Source organism: Phodopus roborovskii, unplaced genomic scaffold (genome assembly GCF_943737965.1).
Source record: "Phodopus roborovskii unplaced genomic scaffold, PHOROB, whole genome shotgun sequence".
NCBI classification, from domain to species: Eukaryota; Metazoa; Chordata; class Mammalia; order Rodentia; family Cricetidae; genus Phodopus; species Phodopus roborovskii.
Window position 1 is genome coordinate 7,863,662 of NW_026126410.1, and position 17,869 is coordinate 7,881,530.

General features: G+C 36.3%; 1 protein-coding gene across 5 annotated transcripts in view; it reads left to right on the forward strand.

Annotated features, from left to right (window-relative positions):
* Asb5 (ankyrin repeat and SOCS box containing 5) overlaps positions 1-17,869 on the forward strand; it is a 47,110-nt gene that overhangs the window by 22,553 nt on the left and 6,688 nt on the right. For 2 of the 5 annotated variants that reach the window (XM_051182428.1, XM_051182430.1), the window contains one exon: positions 16,345-16,424. In XM_051182428.1, the coding sequence (XP_051038385.1) occupies positions 16,345-16,424 (80 nt within the window). Of the gene's footprint in view, positions 1-1,374; positions 1,482-6,367; positions 6,519-13,120; positions 13,204-16,344; positions 16,425-17,869 lie in introns of those variants that run through there. The other 3 variants (XM_051182433.1, XM_051182431.1, XM_051182432.1) reach the window with 3 other exon arrangements.

Sequence of the window (17,869 nt, forward strand, 5' to 3'; positions counted from 1 at the left end):
TGCACACTTCCACTTCAGTAAAAGCCTTAGGGTATAGATGATTGAGTTTAAGACATTTCCAGTATAACACATGAGACTTCATTTTTAGACACTTACCTTCCATCAGTTCTCTATTGATCTCAGGTTCCACTAGGGAAAACCAGAAAGCTGTGGTAGACATCATCTAGGCCTCATGGCTTAAATACCAAAGGCCTTCTAGCATCTGTGCACCAATGACAGAATCAGGAGACTCTAGGCTTCAAATGTCTTGCTCCTTCTATTTACTTCAAAATCCATTGCTTCTTCTAGACATTTAAAGAACGGAAAGAAATCATGAGCTTGACATAGTAGTGCAGAGCTGTCATCCCAGCACTTCTGCTACAGAAGTGGAGGACAGCCTGGGCTACACAAAGCCCTGTCTGAAAAACAAAAATAACAAAAACTAAGTAATGTAGACTAAGTACTCATTCCTAGCTTGTAAAAGTACTGTTTTCATATGAAACAGTTGATCTTTTAAATACTGTATTTTATTCCCGAATGAAATGAGGCCATGACTGCTCCAAGTTGTGTGGTTGAAGGGAAGGTTTTTTATTGTAGATTGAGGATGAGTGTGGCCAGAGGGATCTGGAAGAATGCACAACAAGGAGAAAAAGTAATTGACTGTACCAGGCCCTGGGGGTAGGGGATGAGAGGAAAAGGGAGAGGAGAGAGGGACAAGAAGATTAAGAAATCAAAAAGAACCAGGAGAGGGAGAGCATGGCCTGGCAGAAATGGCAAAGATATGTAAGAATGAGAAGCTGGGGGAAGGGAAGGTGGAGAAGTTCAGGGTAGTGGGTGGAATAATAGAGCTGAGAGGAGACAAGATGCCAGTGGACTCTGTAACAGGTCCTTGTTCAGAGAGCCTAGAGGCCAGCATATGCTTTAGTATGCTAATAGGCACCATGGCCATTTGTCCTGAGCTCTTTTGGGACCTGAAAATACCCTAGTTCCGTTTCTTCAATTTGGTGAAGTTTAAAAGACTTACTTAGGTAGCATGTCTTCTCAAAATATTCTCCATACACTGATGATAAAATGTCCTTTGTGCCTTGTTCTTATATGGTATTTTGTTCTTATCCCAACCATCTCTCCTGTGTGACTTTTAAGTCACCTATGCCCTTTTCTACCCACTCTGCTCTAGTTAAGGGGAAATATCATGGACCACAAGACTGTCAACTGCAGGTTTCACTGACTTTTGAAATAAAGGCTAACTGTTGGATAACAATGACTCTGGACCCTCCTGTTTGACTTACCCTCAGGCCTCATCTACCCTCATTTGATATTACTTGTCCAACAGACTTAGCTATTCATGTTTAAGTAGAATAAGAAGTAAGATGGGGGAGAAATGGAGCTCTGAAATGTCTACTAGGAATTGTATGAACACATGGCCTTGTAAGGAAGCTCCAACACAGCCTCTTGGGAGTGAGTAATGCGACTCTGTAAGGGTGAAAGCTTGCCACTGGGAGGTAAGACATTCTTAGATGCTTTTTACGACGCTATAAAGTGAAGAGCCTGTCTAGTCATCACTGACTCATCTGTAATTTGGATAACTAAACATCTGTTAAGGATGAGAATTTTATAGTTTAGAAAATGAAGTGAGGGCAATGGGTTGCTCAAAGAGAAAGGTGGTTGCTATGCAAGCCTGACAACCTGAGTTTAATCCCTGCAGAGGCACATATGAGTCTCATGAGTATATACACACAACACACACACCCATATAGACCCAATAATAGTAAATAGAGAAGAAAATTTAAAAAGAAAAACACTGAATACTGTTTTTTAGGAGATCACAAAAGTTTTCCAATAATAAATTTTTAAAGGTTATATACATTAAAATATCCCTATAGAAGCAAGCTTATTATTTGAGCCCCTTTGGGAAACATAAAAACTTTCAGCCTATCTTTGTTTTTATAATAAAATTACTGTCTTTGATAGAATACTGTGGTTCCAATGAAAAGGTTAGAGACAGATGCTGAAATATTTATGGATGGAATTATATACTGAAATTTATTGCCAAATAATCCTAGAATAGTTTTTAGAGTACATTATAGATGATAAAAGACAAGCTGTGAGTTGATTAATTGTTAAAGATCCATGATAGTTATGTTGATATATTTGCTTAGTAAAACACTGTGGAAGGAGCCAATCTAGACTTAAGCAGGGATTTGCTTGTTTATTGCCTTTTTCTGATAGTGGAAGAAAGCATGTTCTGGATCCAACTCCTGTCACTGAGAAATGTACTCTCACAAATGCTAATCTTAGAATAATCATGCATTCATCTAAATACTACCTCTCAGAAGCAATAATCTATGTGATAGGTTGTACGAATAAGAGAAAAGGTTTAAATTTGTGCCTTGAATTTAGATTTTTTTTTTTTTTATTTATTAGTGGTCAGAAGTTAGGCCCTCTTTCTGTTTTCTTTTTGTAAATTCATTTTTGCCTAATCATGTCTTACATCATTATTTCTGTCATAATTCTTCTCAGGTTTTAGTTTTTTGACTTGCAGTGTCAAGAAGTAAGATTTTTCTCCTCTAGAAGCACTTCTGTGTCTTAGGTGCCTTCTGGTGCCTGTCTCTGAAATATCACTTTCTCACTAGAGATTGGTGACTACCCCAAATATTCCTATGTGATCATCAGTATGAATGAAAATGGCAATAAAATAGCTTCTGGGAATAAAATGAGATACCAACACTTTATTTTAGCTTGATGAGTAGAAATTACTGGGTCATCTCTAGTCCATAGTATATTTTAGTGTTTTTTGTAAGATTTAATAAGTTAGCATCCATAATCAGATATAATTTTTATTAGTTTACTTCGTATTTTTGTCTTAGAGCAGTATATCTACCTACTTATCATGACCTAATGATACCCTATAGTGTATTCAACTTCATTCTTTTGAATTTACTTTAGGAAGGATGTTTAGGAAGGATTGATTATTGTACATATATAATCAATATCTAAAAGGATCTACTTCAGATACTTAATTTATTATGTTTTATTTTTGTAAAATAATATAGCTAAGCAGACCATGTATAAAATGAGCTGCCCTATTCAATACTTTGTACTTTTTTTTTTTTTTTTTTTTTTTTTTTTTTTTTTTTTAAAAACAATTTATTTAACTTTATTTTCTGTGCATTGGTGTAAAGGTGTCATACCCCCTGGAACCAGAGTTACAGACAGTTGTTAGCTGCCATGTGGGTGCTGGGAATTGAACCCTGGTCCTCTGGAAGAACAGCCAGTACTCTTAACTGCTGAGCCATCTCTCCAGGCCACCTTACTTTGTACTTTTTTATTGAATGATATATAACATGACTCTTAAACCATGAAGTCATTTTAAAAAGTACCTTCTGAATAATTTACAATGTTAAAATAGAAGTTTGCTTTAGTCTATCTGCATGCCAACACATAACTCAGCTAAGTATATAGGTGTGGTCAAATTTAGTGTCTTCTTTTATAGGTAGATGGATAGATGGTAGATAGATAGATAATTAACATATAATTGTATCACCCCATTTCCTTCCTCCAGCCCTCCCAGTTATCCTCCCTTAAACTTGTCTCATAACCTCCCTGCTGTTGATAAACTGTTCTTTGACTATTAACACACACATACACACACACACACACACACACACACACACACAGGTATACTTGCATGAGCTTGATTTTTTGGTAGTCTGTATATATTTTTAAAGGGGCGGGCTCTTCACTGAAAAACCGAAAAGGGTTCTCATTCTTGGTAGAAGCTAATTTTCCCAGATGTCACTTGTTGCCTGTTATTATTTGTCTCTGAGTGAGAACCATGACATTTTACTCCTCCCACATCAACATATTCATTACTGTTGTCATTGTTGTGGTCTTTATTATGCAGCCATTTATGGGAGAATTGGATTCATAGAAGACTTCCTGATATCCTAGCTCTACAGTCTTTCCTCTTCCTCTTCCACCATGTTTTCTGAGCTACAGATGCAGGAGCTATAATGTAGTTGTATCCATTGGAATCTGGTTTCCCAAGATCTGTTGACCTCTCTATTCTGTTCCATTGTGTTCTTCTACGGTAGACTCCATTTGCTGCAAAGAGGGGCTTCTTTTATGAAGAGTGACAGCTATACTTACCTATGGGCATACTAATATCTACAAAGTAGCATAGAGTAGAGATAATAGGTTATTTTTCCCCTTCTCTTCACTGGAAATTTGTTCAAATCACCAAAGCCTGATGGGGGATATCCTTCTCTGTGCTGTGACTATATGTCTCTCTTATTGGCTGAAGAATAAAGCTGTTTCTGCCAATGGACAGGCAGGATTTGTCCAGGTGGGTAATCCAAATGGGGATAGAGAAAGGTAGTAGGCAGAGTCAGAGAGACTCCATGTCGCTGCTGAGAAAGCAAGAGAACCAGGCATCACTGGTAAGCCAAAACTATGAGATGATACACAGATTAATAGAAATAGATTAATAATTAAGAGAAGGCTAGCTGATAAGAAGCCTGAGCCATCAGCCAAACAGTTTATGAAAATAAGCCTCTGTGTGTTTATTTGAGACTGCATGGTTATAGGACGGGCAGGACAGAAACTTTTATCTACTAAAGCCTTGGAAAAACTTTTGAGGTGTTCTTAAATTTCATTATTGAGTTACTTTTTAAGACGACATACCATTTAAAAGATGGGCCTGGGAAATAACATAGTGACTAAGTCCTTGCAGCCATACTACACAACTTAGGAAGAGAGACACAAAAACAGTTTAGTACAATCATATCTAAAACTGTTTTAAGAACAAAATTGTTCCAGTATTTGAAGCTTCCTGTATTTATTTTTACATTAACAAGAGCATGAAACTGAAACATCCTAAGCTTAAAACGGATTTTTCTTTTAATTGATTAATTACTTTTTAAACAAAAAACTATTTACTTTTATTGTAAAGAATTCATACTCTCTTGGTGAGTATAAACTATGCCACAAGGAGCCAGTGGTTAATTATCATTAGCTCAAGTGAATACCGAAGACTGAATAGGCCTTTTTAGTCTTTATTTCAATTGAGGAATGAGCCACCCATACCAATTGCTCAAGCTGAGCTGTCTCTGAGCTTGAGTTTTATTTGGAATATCTAGGGCCATCAGTGTGCTAGCTTTTCTTTTGTGTGTGACTCATAAAACTTGAGTCAAAGAATCTTAGAGATAGAAGAATATGATGACACCCACATAGCCTGTATTATAGAAAATGAAGAAGGGGTATAGTCAGATGACTTCTCCAGGTCAGAACTTGAGACAGTGATGTATTTGATATAAATACCAGCATGGTAATGCAGCCGCAGATGTGCACAGTAGAACATGGAAAATCATTTTATTAAATGAGGTGTTTCTCCTACTTCATATAGGCAGGGACAGAATTACTATTAATTCATTTCCATGATGGGCCAATAGCAGCTAGAGCCTTAACTATGGTAATATAAAAACTAAAGGCAGATAACAGGCTCTGTCACCATTTTTCATCTGGGCAGATCTCAGTATGTTAATACCCTGTAACATGATGAGCCACTCAGTTAATCCTTGGATTCCCATCACAGTAATGTTGAGCTTTCTCCTTCCATCATGGACTATGAGCCCTGTTCAGTTCTCCATGCCAGCAAAAAATAAATAATTAAATAAATAAATGTCAGGCACGTGTTTAGTTTTTCCTCTCATCTCTCCAGCATCTCCTTCCTTTACCTTTTAGGGTGAAAAATCTCAGCTGCACTTGAAACATCTGGTGACGTCTTTTGCTTCAAAAATGAACTCTGAAGTGAGCTGGGCCTGTAAAAATGAGAAGTCCATGAGTTTTTCAACTCTAAAGTTATTTCTTCACAAAATTAAGACACAAGTTAGATGCCAGCTGATTCTTATGTACATATAGCACTTCTTTCTGATTATGGAAGAAAAGCCTAAGGAGTCATTGAGCCTAAGCCTTCTGACTGTGCACTTCTTTCCACAGCCTTTATCAGTGGGCAGTTTTACATTTGGTTGACTTACATATCGTTGAAATAAGCCTTGACATTCAAGCAACAGCTTATTCCTCTCCTGCTCCTTCCCCTCCCTACAGTAATATTTTACAATTTGTATCACACAAACAGTTAAACATTTCTTGCTGCAGACAGTCTCCACTTTAAAAATAGAAAATGCTGTAGCTTTTCTGGCCCTTCCCCCACACTGCATCTACCATCCCCTTTCCAAGTATTTCTGAATAGAGTTCAATGTCAAAGCCTTTCTCCAGGCAGCACACAGGAACCTTTGTACAAGTCTGAAGGAGAGAAAAAAGTAGGTAGGGAGCCAAATGCTAATATTTCTTCTGGGTAGAGGACTTGTACTCATGACACACCTGCTTATCACAGACAAAAAACACCAACCAAAGCATGTCTGCAGGCTTTGCTGTTGAAGTGAACGTCATTAAGCAAATCTTCATGAAAAGAAAGCTAGCAAATGTAGAGGAATGTTCTTCTAAGAGAAAAGCTAGCTGGGGTATTCTGACCAGTCAAGGTTAGTATAGCAGCCATTGCAATAAACTATGTTTGACGTATTTTTGCAAATACTAACTTTAAACTGTGGGTGCTTTTCAGAATGTAGATTGAGATGTAAACATATGGCATGGCATAGGACTGCACAGCAGTTTCGGTTTCATCTTTTAGTGTTTTGAAAACACATCTGATTCTTCACTTGGATTGACTATTAAAGACAATGGTGAACTTTTAGATTCTGGGTTAATGATCTTTTCATTTTAGCGTTATCTCTAAGTTGGCATGGAAATGAGAATAGGCTCTTGAGCAGGAAAAGACTGCTTACAAGCAATACGGAAATGTAAACTCATGTAAACTTGACCACAAGCTGGAAGGGCAATTTAAGTACGAAAATGAGTGCAAGGACTTTGTTGAAATGGCCTTACATTCTGTGAATTTTAATAATAGAAAATTGTATTACGTGTAAAGAAGATTGAACACAGTAGTTCAAAGAGCAGTTCTGGGAGGGAACTTTGTTAAAAAGAAAAAAATACCTTTGCAAATAACAAAACACCAATATAGCCCAAAAAAGATTTATATGCTAGATATGTAGAATCTGAAAAAAACTATCATCCCATAATAACATTAAGTATGCAATAGGGTATGAAGATTGTTATTTATGAATGATTATTAATTTTCAAACAAAGCATTTTTAAGCAGGAACACATGATCCTTCTTTAAAAGATTGAAATAAGCAATTGGATTGTTTCTCCTGACTACAACCATATCTCCTTATTTAATGTTATCAATATGATTAAAAATAAAATAGCCCAACAGTGTTAGCAAAAAGTTGACTACAAAGGAAACAGGCAGAAATAAAGGGAAAAAATGAGCTGTCATATTAAAATCTGAAAGTCTAATTCAGTGATCTACAAATTGGCATTTTGTTGTATGTTTGTTATGTGCTGAGCATAGCAATAGCTGTAAGTATCACTAAGCAATCTCACAAGTCCTAAGCTTTCATGTTTGCAGTGAATCAGTGATTATGATAGAAAGACAATCTTGCAGACTTTTGTTAAATGGAGAGAAAATTATCCCAGTGGTAGACTCAAGAAGGGGCAATGATAGATGTGGGGGAGATAGCAATAAGACAGTGCCTGGATTCACCTAAATGAGTCTGTTGCATCTTGGTGATAATAGAGGCCCCATAGAAGGTTGAAAACAAGCTACAAAATGACACTCTGAACCTAATTTTGATAGATGACGTTTGGCCTACTTAGAACATAGTGAAGTTATGGGAAATGGGAAATTCCCTATGTTTTGAGGGGGGAAAATGCAAGACATAGCAAACTTCTATTTGATTGAGCTTAGAATTTTCCAGCACTGTTAATATGAGTGTAAACAGGTTCAGTTATGGTGGAGGTCTTTTGATGGTAAGGATCAAAATTTTAAGAATTTACCCTGAACATATATGTAGGGATATTCACAAAGGTAAGTGAATCTGCTGATTTCCTAAATCTAGAAGCCAGTAAAGGACCAGAAAATTATAGATAAGTAGAATTGTGACTTACCAATAGGGAGCTTTTAAGGGCTTCAAATTAAGAATTCAAATTCATTGGATTGTCTAGTTAGATATCTAAGTGGAGAAGTTGAGTTTGAGGCCATCCTGAGCTACCTAATGAGTTCCAGTAAGGCCTGGTCTACAAAGTGATACAGTATCTAAAAACTCCAAATAGATTCAAAGTAGTATGAATAGTATGGTTGCATCTCAATTTTAAATACTTGTTTACTTTTTATAAGCCATGAGCAGACCAGGCTGTAGTGGCACAAGCCTTTAATCCCAGCACCTAACTATACCCCTTCTTCATTTTTTATAATACAGGCTTTGTGGGTGTCATCATATTCTTCTGTCTCTAAGATTCTTTGACTCAAGTTTTATGAGTCACACACAAAAGAAAAGCTAGCACACTGATGGCCCTAGATATTCCAAATAAAACTCAAGCTCAGAGACAGCTCAGCTTGAGCAATTGGTATGGGTGGCTCATTCCTCAATTGAAATAAAGACTAAAAAGGCCTATTCAGTCTTCGGTATTCACTTGAGCTAATGATAATTAACCACTGGCTCCTTGTGGCATAGTTTATACTCACCAAGAGAGTATGAATTCTTTACAATAAAAGTAAATAGTTTTTTGTTTAAAAAGTAATTAATCAATTAAAAGAAAAATCCGTTTTAAGCTTAGGATGTTTCAGTTTCATGCTCTTGTTAATGTAAAAATAAATACAGGAAGCTTCAAATACTGGAACAATTTTGTTCTTAAAACAGTTTTAGATATGATTGTACTAAACTGTTTTTGTGTCTCTCTTCCTAAGTTGTGTAGTATGGCTGCAAGGACTTAGTCACTATGTTATTTCCCAGGCCCATCTTTTAAATGGTATGTCGTCTTAAAAAGTAACTCAATAATGAAATTTAAGAACACCTCAAAAGTTTTTCCAAGGCTTTAGTAGATAAAAGTTTCTGTCCTGCCCGTCCTATAACCATGCAGTCTCAAATAAACACACAGAGGCTTATTTTCATAAACTGTTTGGCTGATGGCTCAGGCTTCTTATCAGCTAGCCTTCTCTTAATTATTAATCTATTTCTATTAATCTGTGTATCATCTCATAGTTTTGGCTTACCAGTGATGCCTGGTTCTCTTGCTTTCTCAGCAGCGACATGGAGTCTCTCTGACTCTGCCTACTACCTTTCTCTATCCCCATTTGGATTACCCACCTGGACAAATCCTGCCTGTCCATTGGTAGAGAAGGTAGAGGCAGGCAGATCTCTGTGAGTTAGAGACCAGCCTGGTCTACAGAACAACTTCAGGACAGTCACGGCTACACAGAGAAACCTTGTCTCAAAAACCCAAAAATTGAAAAAAAAAAAGTTATAAACAGTGGATAGGTAGAATTGCCATTTACCAACAGGGGAGATCCAGATCAAAAATTCACTTAGGTTGAATTGTCTATGTAGACATCTAAAGGAAGAAGTTGAATAGCTGGCTGGAAATGAAGTCTCAAATATAGAGAGGACTGGACTAGAAACACAATTGGTATACCTATCTTGTGGGACATACTTTTATACCCAGAGGACTGGTAAAGACTTCAAGAGCTAGTGAAGAGAGACACAAAGTCTTAGTTTGGGACAATTAGGGTACAGCATACAGGGGAGGCTGTAATGAGCACTCTTTCCCACCAGCATGGTCCCATAGCCATGTCGGCTCCAAAAGAACACACAGATGCTATATTAATCATGAAACTGTTGGCTGGTGACGTGAACTCGTTATTGACTATATTTGTCTTAATTAACCCATTTCTATTCATCTATGTATTTCCACATGGTGTTATCTTACTGGAGAAGAGTCCGGACCCTTTGCGGGGTTACATGGCATCTGACTGACTATGATTCCCATCTCTTGATCCATCTATCTTGCTGCTTTATTGGCCAACAGTGTTTCATTCATCAACCAATAAGAGGGACATATATACAGAAGATATCCCCAACAGGAGGCAATGGGAAGAGAAAATCTTTATCAGTTAAAGCTGATTCCTATGAAAGAAACAAAGGAACGGGGTCGGTCAATGTATATGAAGTTCTTGAAAATCATAGGCTTAACTTTGAGACTCTTACTATGGCTACTTGGTAGTATGCTAATTCTGTTTAAACCAGTGGAGAAGGAAAGTAAGTAGCTGCTATTTAAGGAAATTTAAGGAAACAATGAGTTGTTTTTTTGTTTTTGTTTTTTTGAAATGTTTTGAAAAGTCAGGACATTATCTGGATTAATGCTAATGAGGGCACTGGGATTCATAAGGGGAAGCAGATTGACTTCTAGTTGTGGAGTTACCCATACACCCATACACCCTTGGTGACTGGTCCAGTATAGTGACCATCCTTATCTACTCATCTTATGTATAATAGATGGAAAGTTTAGATGATACAGAGCTCCATAATCGTAAATAAGTTTTTCCTTCTTCTGTTCATTATTGGTAGCTAGTTTGTTTCTTAAAAGAGGCACTCACTGTGTGAATCAGGAGCCAGTAATCAAAACTGAAATACCATGCAACAACCATTTCCTCTGTGTTTGCTTAGACATTTCCTGCCACTTACTCATAGATAATGGAAAAGGGAACCCAAGTATTGCAGGATGACCAATAAAACCATAGGAAGCTTCCAATTGATAGCTTCTGGTTTGCATGATGTTAACCTCTTAATAATATATTTGTTTATGTATAAGGTCATTAACACCAAAAGCCCATGTCTAAGTTTAACATTACTCAATTTGTAAGATTTATTTTATGTGCATGAGTGATGAGAGTTTTTCTGTACATCCATGTGTGTGCAAAATGTGCATGTCTGGTGCCAGAGGAAGTCAGAAGATGGGGTTATATTCTGGAACAATAGTCATGGAAGCCTGTGAACCTCCATGTGGGTGTTGGGAACCAACTAGGTCTTTTGCAAGAACCAGTGCTCTTAACCACTGAACTATCTCTCCAGCCCCTGGAGAGACTCCATGGTTTCTGTATTCCCCCATATTGATATTTTTAATTTGTTTATTTTAATTTGTTTAATTTGCCTTTTGCCTTTTGTTTATTTATTTATTTATTTATTTATTTTGCTTTTCCTCTGTTTTGTTCTTTATTTAGAGGGTGTGGAGAAAACATGAAATTAGGTGGGTAGGTAGGTGGGAAGAATTTGGGAGGAGTTGGGAGAGGGGATGGGGAATGATAAAAATATATTATATGAAAAAATTTCAGTAATAAATTTTTAAGAAGTATAATATTGCTATTTGGATATCAAATGAAATTTAGTATTTTCATTGGTTTTACATATCTTGATCAAGAATCAGAATCAGACCACTCATGTCTATCAATTCCAGCTCTGATCATACTGCTGAGAAGAAACCAGTAGGATCTATGATCATTTGTAATTGTGGTCTAATGATAAACTAACCTGAAGTTGGTGGAGTATAATTAGGAAAATTTCTTTCATTCTAAGAATGAACATTCTAAGCCGAATGTTAACTTTTTTCTGTGAAATTTTTCATTGTTTACATGATCAGATATTTTCTTCTGTGTGGAAGGTTTTGGAAACTGGCAATAAATTTTAACGTTTCTTTTAAAAATAATATACCACTAAAAGTTCTTGGAGGGAAATGTGAAAATATTAATTTTATGGAAGTTTTCTATTCAAACATGTATATCACTAGGCTAAGTACTTTATTGACACTGACTCCAATCCCATGAAGGAGGTGGAATTAGCTTCATATTTGCAGTTATAAAAACCCTAGTTTCAGGTGCTGACTTCCAAAGATCCCACAAGTTGCTACATATTTATGCTTGATTTTGAAAGCAAGGATACCTGATAGCCAAGCTCAGCATGCTCTCCCGCAGCACCACTGACCTATAATTGGTATGATTAGATTATCTGCCTCATGTTAAAACTTTTTCTGGAAAAAAAATCTTTAATTCAATTCTCTTGATTTGAGATATGTATGTAGAAGAAACTGAGCAGGGGAGAGCCTGGAAACTTAATTCAATCCCTTAAGATAAACTGTAGTGTTTTGTTTTTCTATCTTTGTGCAACACCACAAGCATAGGCTGTCTTAGGAGATAAGGAATGACTCACAATAAACAATAAAAACTAATTAGAGTAAGTTTGCTTGTCCATGTAATTCAGTATAGTCTTCTATAGGAATGGGGAGTCCGGCTACATTTGGGCTACGATTATTATAAGACAATTTTTGGAGTGGTGATGAGACTATAAACAAGGTTCTTGAAGACACTGACTTTGACAGCACATTACTTCTGTCTTACTAAGCATGTCTTCAAGAATGTTAATCTGGTTGTTTGAATATACAACTCATTAATTGCCTGATGATTTATTTGTAAACTTGTGGGAAGTGATGAACCAAAATGCTCTTCAACCTGGAGCTTACATATGTTTGGAGACTTCTTTAGTTCTGAATTTACAGAATTTTACAAAGGATCCTTTTCAGTGACAGCCCTAAATGTAAGTTGTCTTGGATTCATAGTGAATCTGTGCCCACTGCAAAGAAGACAATGATTTAATATTTTATAGCTAAGGAAATTATAAAATGTCTCAATGTTAGCCATCAAAATTAAAAGTTTGCATGAAAGTGTCACTGTTTTCTTACCTGATTATAATTTCCTATTGAGATAAGTGTGATGCAATTGCTATCTGGAAAAATACTTAAAAAAACAAAACAAACAAACAAACAAACAACTGGAATCCCTAAATGCCCAAGTCCTCCACATCATTGCTAAATCAGCTCTTCAGTGAATCTAGCTGTCACTGATTTGATGGGGCTAAGATTTGTAACAGTCAAGGACTAAATAACAACATGATGTCACCGTAGCCAGGGACAGAAGTAAAAGCAAAATAATAAAATGCTTTTTTTCATGGTAGGATCCATGGTCTTAAGGATACAAATAATCTAGGGTTACTATTTCTCAAAGAGGGCAGTCAGTGAGAAAAAGAAATGTTTAAAGATAAATCAGATTTTTTAAAAACAAGTCGTCACATTACAGGGAGCTTTGAGCTCCTTAAAATGGCCGAATGCAGCTAGTAAGTCACAAGTGTTATTTTTTTCCCTCTCGTGCTGCTAAAAAGATGAGTCGGGTTTACCTCAGCAGTGGCTGGCTTGAAGTGCCATGGGGAGATGGTGACTTAGGTATGGCATAGATCTTTCTAAAATGTATGTATGTAGACATTAAACCATGAATGTTTTTGTTCTTGCAATGTGATATTTGCAAAGCAGAGCAGGCTCTTACCCTGTAATAATAAGCCAGATGTCTGGGAACTAGTGCTGTTTCTAAATATAGATAGTTACCCCTGCATAGCTCCACAGACCATAGCAATAATATGTATTTGATTAGCATGATGAAAGTTATATTTTATAAAAAAGAATTTCATACTGATAATTTATCTGGATAAGTGAAGCTGAACATTTTTCAAGTAAGGATTTTTTTCCCTTTATCCCAGATACTCAAAGAATAAAATTTGAAAGATTATAAAAGATATATATTAAGATATTTATATCTTGTTTGATCTTGGAAAAGCATATAAAGCTAATATAAATCATGTCCATATGGAAAATTACAATATTTAACATTGAATATATTGAACAGATACTTGTAGTTGCTACATTTCTGATACTGACAGGGAAAAGCAAGCAGGGAAGAAGATATTTTTGAAACAGAAATTAGAACATGATCGAATATTCCATGATTTTCGGTTTGCCAAGATTAATTATGGAAATTCTCATAACAAATTAGAGGAAGCAAATAATGTGAGCTTGCTTGGTAATTAGTCAAGTAGTCTATTTATAAATAATTTAATAGATTGATTCATTTGTTAGTTGATTGATTAATTGGTAAAGAAAAAGTGTAATGCAGTTACTTATTTTGGTCAAGACTGGACCAGTTGTTCTGAACATCAGTACAGTCATTAAGATAAATACATCATTAGAATGCAGAAGACAGCTTGCTGGAAGGGCTGCGGGGGAGCACTCTGCTGCAAGCCTTGTTAGCTTTGTTGATTCCCAATGATAGAAAGGACTGGGCCTAAATAAAATTCAAATTTTGTTTTTCTAGGCCTTTGTCAATCTTAACATCTAGTTGTCTTAGCTAGTGACAGTTGGAAAATGGGTACTCATAATAAAGTAGAATCATATTATTTGGTGTCTGTCTTTATAATAAATAAAAAAATACTGAACTTTATTATATCAGTAAATAGTAACTAAAAATTTGACATTGTAAATATTATAAATGATTAGATTCAATCATATCTAAGCATTATTTGAAACTCAGAGATTTTCTACATCTTTGTTGATGAAATTGAGTGTAATTGTTATCAATCTGAAATCTATTTTGAAAGGAGACATAATTTTCATATTTTCTTGCTTGAGTATTCACAGTAAGAAATGATCTATGTTTTGAAGTCCTCAAGCATTTCATTTTGAACTAAGTATTTTTAGTGACAAAATAAACAAACATGGATGATCTGTGAGGCATCACATTCCATTTTAGAATCTCAGTCATAGCACATATATGGAGGTCAGAAGACAATTAATGGGAGTTGGCTCTCTCCTTCAACCATCTGGGTTCCAGGAATCCAATAGCTACCCAGCACTCTTACCCACTGGAGACACCTCACCAGCCATGAAATTATTTTTCTTTCTTTTTGTGAATGGTGTGTTGCCTGAGTGTATGTCAGTTTGCATATATGCTAATTTGCACACAGGTAAAGTTTTCAGACTAATGTAAAGTGCTTAAAATAGTGTCACACACATAGTGTATCTCTTTAACATTAACCATTACCACCATGACTTACAAGCAAACAGTAAAGAGACAATACACTCCTGCCCCCTCTACCTTTATATTTCTATTTTCAATAAAATACAATTATGCCATTAGATAGAAAAGTACTGTTGAGTGGAAAATGATCTCAACCTTCTGTGTCAGACTCCTGTGCTTATTTTCCTTGTCACATGTATTTAGATGTTATTCAGTGGAATTGTTTCAGTATCATTTACAGGGTACTGGTCAAGATTATTTTACTGACAGATAGGTAGAGCAAGTGGGCTTTTGAATTCCCTAAAAGATGGAAATAATGAAATTACTTCTAAAGTACAGAATGCTTCTGTACTTACATCACAAATAATTTCATAATATAAACAAATTTTAGATAGGAATTTCATAAAAGTTGCATTGTTAATTAATATTCAAGTGACTTCATATGAAGTTATGTAGTAAAATTTTAAAATTTTTACTTATCCTAGCCTATGGAGTTAATAGAAGAGAGGTAGACAGGAAGATAAATATTAGCATCCATAATCATACTATTTTAAGAATATTTTATCTTTAGTCAGTGTTGCTTTTACTTTTTTTAATTTTATTGAAATAGCTGTTTTCTGGCACACCTAATCTGATTATTTAATTACTTTAAAACCTATAATATTACCATTAATACCCAGTAAAGTAAAACAATAGAGACAGGACCAGGGCTCTTTTAAATGCAGGAAAATTAGCCTAGCATACTTTTACTGCTGGAGTGATCACAGGGAAAGAGAGATAGGAACAGTTGATGTGTCTCTTGGAAGAGGAAGAGAGGAAAGCTCATGCTAGGAGTCCCCTTTTCGTAATGGGTGGGGTATAAGAGACAACCTGAGAAGAGGAAACTGAGAGATGTGACATCTAGGTTGGGAACTAAGTGCCCTGGCCTATCCACACCTAATACTTGTAGAATGAGTGATCTACCAGTGAGCCTTTGACAACATTAGCACCATTTCCAAAATCGTTAACCCTGTATCCTCTTTGAGAACCCCTTTCTGGGACCTACCTAGTCTATGCCATGATTCAGACTCAGGGCTCAGCTACTTGACCTTCTTAGTAACATGTTGTAGCTAGCACACATCAGGATAGGGACAATCTGAGGTCTGGTGCTAGGAAATAGGGCAAGCTTGGAGTATGAAGGCATGAGTATGGCTCCCAGCACTCCTAAAAATACGGTAAACACATGCATTTCTGCTTACATATGGGAAAGCATGAAGTCCAAACTTTGGGCCTTTTGTGTGAACCATCTTCTTTGGTTGACAGCTCAGCAGATACTATAAGTCTGATGCTGTAAGTCAATTCTGGAGCCCTCTGTATTCAGAGTCACTAGCAGGATACTTCAGATAAGGATCAAGTTTCCTAAAATATAGGACCAATAATTGGGACACCTTGTTGAATGCTGGGTGTGAATAATTTCTATTGAACTTAATAGAGTTTATTTTGACCCACACCGACTTCTTGTCATTCTTTTGTGACAGGCTCCTGGGCAGATCGATCACCACTGCATGAAGCTGCAAGTCAAGGTCGTCTTCTTGCTCTGAGGACATTATTATCACAAGTAAACCATTACATTATACTTCAAAATAGGCCCCCTTCCCATGAGCATAAAACACTATAAAAAGAAAATCCATTTGAAAGTAATAAACTCTCAAGTGTTTCTACTGCTCTGTCTTTATAACTTGTATCATCAAGACAATAGTTTGTTTTACATTTGAAATTCTTTCTTGACTGTTTTGTTACAATGTTATGTCTTCCTAGTCAAAGAAATTAGCTATGTATTTAAGTATTATTTATCAAGCATTCTAAATATGCTTATTTTGTGTAGTATATTATAAATTTAGTTCAATCATATGTCCCCAAAGCAGTAACCAGACCAGATGTGAAAACAGCATATTTTACATTGTGGTAATTTATGAAATATTATGGTGAACTGCCTGTGAAGTTATTAGAATGCTCACTTCTACACCTGCCTACTCCATCTGAGTGAGCAGAGGGAGAAAGAAAACCACAGATTCCTTCTGCAAACAGAAAATAGCCAAGTTTGAATCAGTGAATTACATATTGTCCGCTAGCTTCCAGTCTGACTGTAATGTACACTTGGTGTGGGGACATCAGTGGTTCCCAGAATCACAGAGAAAGGAATTTCTATGATGGTTATGAGAAAGGGAGGTTCCTACCAACATAGATTGAACAACACCTGACACTTGACACAGTCACAGCCTATCCAAGTTTCATTTTCTCACCTGTAACATGAAGATGTGTCCAAGGTGTTCCCTTGGAGTCTCCAGTCCTGTGACAGCCATGTGACTGTTCTGCTCATCACTTCATGGTGGTGGTGGGGGGAGGACCTGTGTAAAAAGGTCAGTGGTTTCAAAGCATAATCCCTTGGAGAGGGTCCCATAGCGCCTTCAGAGGAAGGCAACACCAGTGTCTCCTCCACACAGACAATGCCAGCCACGATGAGGGAGAAGTTCCCACAGAGCCCTCTCACATGTTTACATCATCCGGTCACATTAGGATGGAGCAGTGTCTCCTCAAAAAGACTGCAGATCTTGGAAAGGATGAGGACAGTGCTCCTTGCTAGCAATAAAGATACAGTGTGATTATCTGTGCCTGTGCCTTCATGTGTTCCCATGTCCCAGTTCATGACACTCTGTACTGTGCTGGGAAGATCCTGACTTGAAACATCATATAAAGTTCTTAGTAAAGTGATCAGTAATAGACAATGAACTACTAATGATCCCAAGAAGTCAAATAATCTTACATCCTAATAATTTTATACAATTTGGGCTGATACTGTAAGCTTAATTGAAGATCAATGTTTATTAGGCTAAAGAATGAAATGACATCTCCATTTCCACCCACTGGGAACTGTAATAATTGCTGAATAACTATTGTTCCATTTAACTCTCATGGCCACCATAAAATTTAGAACTCAAAATATCTATCCAACTTTTCATGATTATTGTGAATCCAGCTTTAAACACAAGTCTAACTTTGAAG